The 5,242-nt window shown below is 37.0% G+C and overlaps 1 protein-coding gene across 4 annotated transcripts; it reads right to left on the reverse strand.

Annotated features, from left to right (window-relative positions):
* Nucleotides 1-210: 210 nt before the first annotated feature.
* On the reverse strand, nucleotides 211-5,009 carry zgc:113184 (uncharacterized protein LOC553745 homolog). Of its 4 annotated transcripts, none has more exons than XM_067387506.1 (5): nucleotides 4,879-5,009; nucleotides 2,705-2,816; nucleotides 2,467-2,592; nucleotides 1,967-2,163; nucleotides 219-985 (listed from the first exon to the last, which is right to left on the reverse strand). In XM_067387506.1, exons 2-5 carry the CDS (start codon nucleotides 2,814-2,816, stop codon nucleotides 812-814), a joined length of 609 nt encoding a protein of 202 aa, XP_067243607.1. In that variant the 5' UTR covers nucleotides 4,879-5,009; the 3' UTR covers nucleotides 219-811. The 4 variants fall into 4 exon arrangements, with proteins under 4 accessions (XP_067243609.1, XP_067243608.1, XP_067243607.1 ...); XM_067387505.1 differs by having other exon boundaries at nucleotides 221-985; nucleotides 4,829-4,991; XM_067387508.1 differs by lacking the exon at nucleotides 2,467-2,592 and having other exon boundaries at nucleotides 211-985.
* Nucleotides 5,010-5,242: the final 233 nt, after the last annotated feature.

Here is a 5,242-nt window from a genome sequence, read left to right on the forward strand (position 1 = left end):
CTCGTCGCTTCATAACATTAAGGTTGAACCACTGTAGTCACATGACCTGTTTTAAATATGTCTTTAGTAGCTTTCTGGGCATTGAAAGTGTAAATTATCTTGCTGTCAATGCAGGCCTCACTGAACCATCGGATTTTATCAAAAATATCTTGTGTTCTGAAGATGAACGAAGGTGTTACAGGTGTGGAACGACATGAGGTGAGTAATTAATGACAGAATTTTCATTTTGCATGAATTAACCCTGTAACCTAAGTTCTAAAACACTCCTGTTGGCCGAGATATCACTAAACAATGATAACCTGAGTTTTTATAGCATTCATGCCACCTGGCTGTTGGTATGATCCATTGATGTGCCACATAATAATTTTACTGAGTATTTAATCTTTAATTGATAGACAGCACTATTCACCATCATGCGCTGTAGTGAGAATACAGCATTTGGGTAAAAAGAGTAAATCATTTAGAAAAATAATATAATATATTCCTGTTTCTATTTGTACAATAAAGACACTTTTCTCTGATGGAACCAAATAATTACAATATGAAACAGCAGATGAATCATAACATGGTAAACAAATACATGCATGCATAACATTTTTGTTGTTCTTCCTGCTTTATGATATTATGTGTTTGCACTACAGCTTTGTGCGCATTACAATTTAATAAAAAGATATCTTGACCACAACTGACCAAACCTTAAATAGTTTAAAAATCATCACATTACTGTCCATTACTGACATTATCAGTGTTCACTTATCATCTCTCATTTCTTCATTTTTTAAATGAATTTGATTCCCAGCACTGCTTTTCTTCAAGTCATGTGTGTCGTGAGGTGACGCAGAAACTCTCCGCGGGTGCTCGTGTGTCCAGGAAACACAGCGTGACAGAACTCACACACCTGCGACTGCAGCGTCACTCCTGACATGAACAGCCCTCCGGCCTGACTGACCAGCTCACTGTCCAGAAACGAGGATGACCAGGGTCTCTGTGGGACAGACAAACACTCTTTTCACACATATCAGATGTCTGCTTATATTGTACACTCTTAGGTCGCTTTTCAAATGGAATGCTGCATCCTAGTGAGGCTGCGTCCTTCTTAGTCCAGTCCTTCAGAGACTTTAACGCTAAAATGAGACAGTCTACTAAGTGACCATGGCTGTCTCACATGTTGTTTTGTTTCGAATCAGTGGTTCGGAGCGTGTATCAAACTGCCAAAGTCACACTTATGACGTAACGGAGCCTCGTTTACTGAAATCATGTGACTTTGGCACTCTGAACCACTGATTCAAAACAAAAGATTCGTAAAGCAGTGTTTTGAAATCATGCATCACTAGATATTGTTGAATAAAGTCATTATTTTGTTTTTTTGGCACACAAAAAGTATTCTCGTCGCTTCATAACATTAAGGTTGAACCACTGTAGTCACATGACTTGTTTTAAATATGTCTTTAGTAGCTTTCTAGGCATTGAAAGTGTTAATTATCTTGCTGTCAATGGAGGCCTCACTGAGCCATCGGATTTCATCAGAAATATCTTAATTTGTGTTCTGAAGATGAACAAAGGACTTACAGGGGTGGAATGACATGAGGGTGAGTAATTAATGACAGAATTTTCATTTTTGGGTGAACTAACCCTTTAAATGATCGCATATTGCCTAGTTCTGGCATGGCGCTGTGAGCTGTGGCTCAACAAATCAAACAAATAAAAAGAATTAAAACAAAATTAATTAAACTAAATCCCTAATATGATCCCATGATGGATACCACTAAAACGTTCTATATATGAAGCGCCTAACAGAACCCTTTCTATATAGAACTTTTTCTCACAAGAGCGTAGTAAGATGTTTAGCAGGAGGTGCGGTCTGAAGGACTAGAAACAATAAATTAAAAGTTATTCAAGTTTAGGAGCTTAAAACAAAGAAAACCGAAGTGAACCAAAATTAACTAAACACAAGTATGATACAAACCCGCAGCCGTTGTGAAGTCTGGTTAGCATGATAATGTTGCTCAACTTTCCTCAGGTCATCCCAGGCACTGTTTTCTGCCGTCTTTACAGGATTGTGGAAAACCGCATTATCGTGGCTACCTTGTTTCTGATCTAGCATGTCCAGGTTAAGATGCAGTTTGTCTAGTCCTCTATCAATGTGACTGAGATCATGAGCAGCTGAAAAACAAACAGCAGAATGAAAACCTGGCACTCAAAAGATTTAGAAATGCAAAAAAAAGTGAGAATGAGAATCATTGAATATCAACAAAATTTGAAACCATTTTCACTCAGAAATTTGCAATGCTCGAAAATTTCACAATTAATAATTACAAAGAAATGGCTTGTAACTCTGAATTAAATTGAACACTGAGTTAAAGTAGATTCAATTTCTTCCAAAAAAATCTTGCTTAAAACTATTTACAATAGTGTAGACTTTAAAACTTTCAATTGAGAATATCTTTCATAAAGAGAATCTTATACATTGAGGGTTCAGTATGTGTGTTTCAGCGAGATTCAGTCTTTGAGATTCATGGCATTCTGCAGGATGGGGTTGGTGTCCCATGTTTTCCTCTGTGAACTGGCAGGGGTTTTCAAAAGTGGCTAATCCTGAAAGTGAACATTAGTGTCATTTATCATAGTGTCTACAACCATTTAACACATTATGATATTAATAATGCATTAAGTACTGAAAAGTTGTAGTTGATATGAGTCATTTGACCTTGTTGTCGTTGCACTGTGTCAGAGAGATGTTTCAGCATTGCTGCTTGTTTTAAGCAGAGTGACTGGAGACGGACAAACTCCTGGTACAGCGCTGCATATGCCTCCTCCATCTTAATGAAAATTAAGATAGATTTCCACCATTACTTAAAAAAAAAAAACTACAAATGTACATTTCATTGACTAAAATGAAGCTCAAGGGTTAGTTCACCCAAAAATGAAAATTCTGTCATTAATTACTCATCCTCATGTCGTTCCACACCTGTAAGTCCTTCGTTTATCTTCAGAACACAAATTAAGATATTTTTGATGAAATCCGATGGCTCAGTGAGGCCTACATTGACAGCAAGATAATTAACACTTTCAATGCCCAGAAAGCTACTAAAGACATATTTAAAACAGTTCATGTGAGTACAGTGGTTCAACTTTAATGTTATAATGTAACGAAGCTTTACAAATCTTTTGTTTCGAATCAGTGGTTCAGAGCGCCAAAATCACACGATGTCAGTAAGCGAGGCTTCGTTACGTCATATGCATTTCGAACTGACTTGAACTTTGGCGTTCCGAACCACTGATTGGAAACAAAAGATTCGTAAAGCTTCGAAGCTTCATGAAGCAGTGTTTTGAAATCGCACATCACTAGATATTGTTGAATAAAGTCCTTATTTTGTTTTTTGGTGCACAAAAAGTATTCTCGTCACTTTATAACATTAAGGTTGAACCACTGTAGTCACATGAACTGATTTAAATATGTCTTTAGTAACTTTTTTGGTGTTTGAAAGTGTAAATTAATTTGCTGTCAATGCAGGCCTCACTGAGCCATCGGATTTCATCAAAAATATCTTAATTTGTGTTCCGAAGATTAACAAAGGTCTTACGGGTGTGGAACGACATGAGGGTGAGTAATAAATGACAGAATTCTAATTTTGGGGTGAACTAACCCCCTTTAAAACCATTAAAAAGCCTATTTACAGCTTATGAGATTTCTTTCTAAATTTAAGAGCAAAACAATTATAAAACGCAATGCATGAAACATCAAAAGTATAAGTAACGTCTGAAACTATCACACCATTGTTCTGCGTCAAAATTCTGCGTAAGATCAAAATGCTGGATAAAAGCCAGACTAAATTATGCCTGCTCTGACCCACCTCAGTAATTGCTGTGTAAATGCAGCTGTATGCCACCTCTGAGCAGCATTAAAGTTGGCATGAAATGGAAGCCGCGATAGTCTTTTCTATTGTGACATATATCTGGGTGAAACAGCTTCTTGACAATAACAAATGTAGGGCGGGGCTTAATTTTGTCCATGGGTAATTGATTGAATGGTTGGGTGTTTGTGGTTTGCGATTGGTGGATGTCATGTGAGTGACAGGTTGCCCCGCCCTTGCGCCAGCCATTTTGATTAAAGATTTCAAGGCACATGAATTTAAAAAAAAAATAAATCATGTACTAATTAAATACAGAATTATTCCATAAAAAAATGGTCCATTTTGATCTCATTATGACTTTAAACAATCTATGTAGACACCTACTGCCGCTTCAGAAACACTTCACCTGTGCAATTTAAATTTGGTACCATCTTTTTTTTTTATTATTTGTTGTTTTTATTGTTGTTGTTAGTGAATATGATATGACACAAAAATGCATTGGTTCCTGCCATAGAAAAGAAGACTACTTAGACAAACAGGGAAGTAAACAGAACAGATAGGTTGCCACAAAAATTATATAGAGGAGACAAGTCCTGTCACAAAATAATAACATCTAAATATTTGACTTGACATTAAAAGATTGCAACCTGTCAGGATGAGAAAAGCTTCGAAATCAAACGGTATTTTCTGACTGAGGTGACACTTTTCTTGTCGGACATTTCAGTGAACCGATAGTTAGCTAGGTAACAAACATGGGTAAACCTCAAACCATCAAAATCATCCGCGCAGTATGTTCCTCCGCAAGTATAGGCTACTTAAACCACAGGTGACACCCGAAAGCACAGACTATACCTTTCTTTGTTTATTCAAGAATAAATCTGTAGCAAACAATAGCAAGTTTCTACACTGCATTGCTGTGGCCACAGAATGAAAGCGTGAAGAGGAAGAACAGATTTGTATAATAGTATAGGGCTTACTAATATCCAGACATTCGTAATCAACTCGATACAATGGAAGATATTTTTACGTTTGTCACTCCGATGAAGAGTCCGTATATGCTGTCCAGCGTAAAACTTAAATTGAAACAAACAGTACGTAGGCTATCAGGAAATCAAAAACAGGAACTCGAACAGGAACCTCCTCCCGGGTCAGTTAAAGTGACCCAGCACAGAAACAGCGCATGATCTGTTTTCACATCTGTACTCAAGTGTAAACTGTCCACACTGGAGGCATTATGGGAGAATAAGTCGCATTGTGTTGTAGTGTCCACTCCAAGTGGGCGATACTTGAAGTATAGTGCATACTATATGTGTTATTTTTTTTTGCTGTTGTTGTTAAATACATACATAATGGACAGGGAATTTAGCAATAAACTCCGGGGAACGTTCTCA

This window comes from Chanodichthys erythropterus, chromosome 6 (genome assembly GCF_024489055.1).
Source record: "Chanodichthys erythropterus isolate Z2021 chromosome 6, ASM2448905v1, whole genome shotgun sequence".
In the NCBI taxonomy this organism is placed as follows: domain Eukaryota; kingdom Metazoa; phylum Chordata; class Actinopteri; order Cypriniformes; family Xenocyprididae; genus Chanodichthys; species Chanodichthys erythropterus.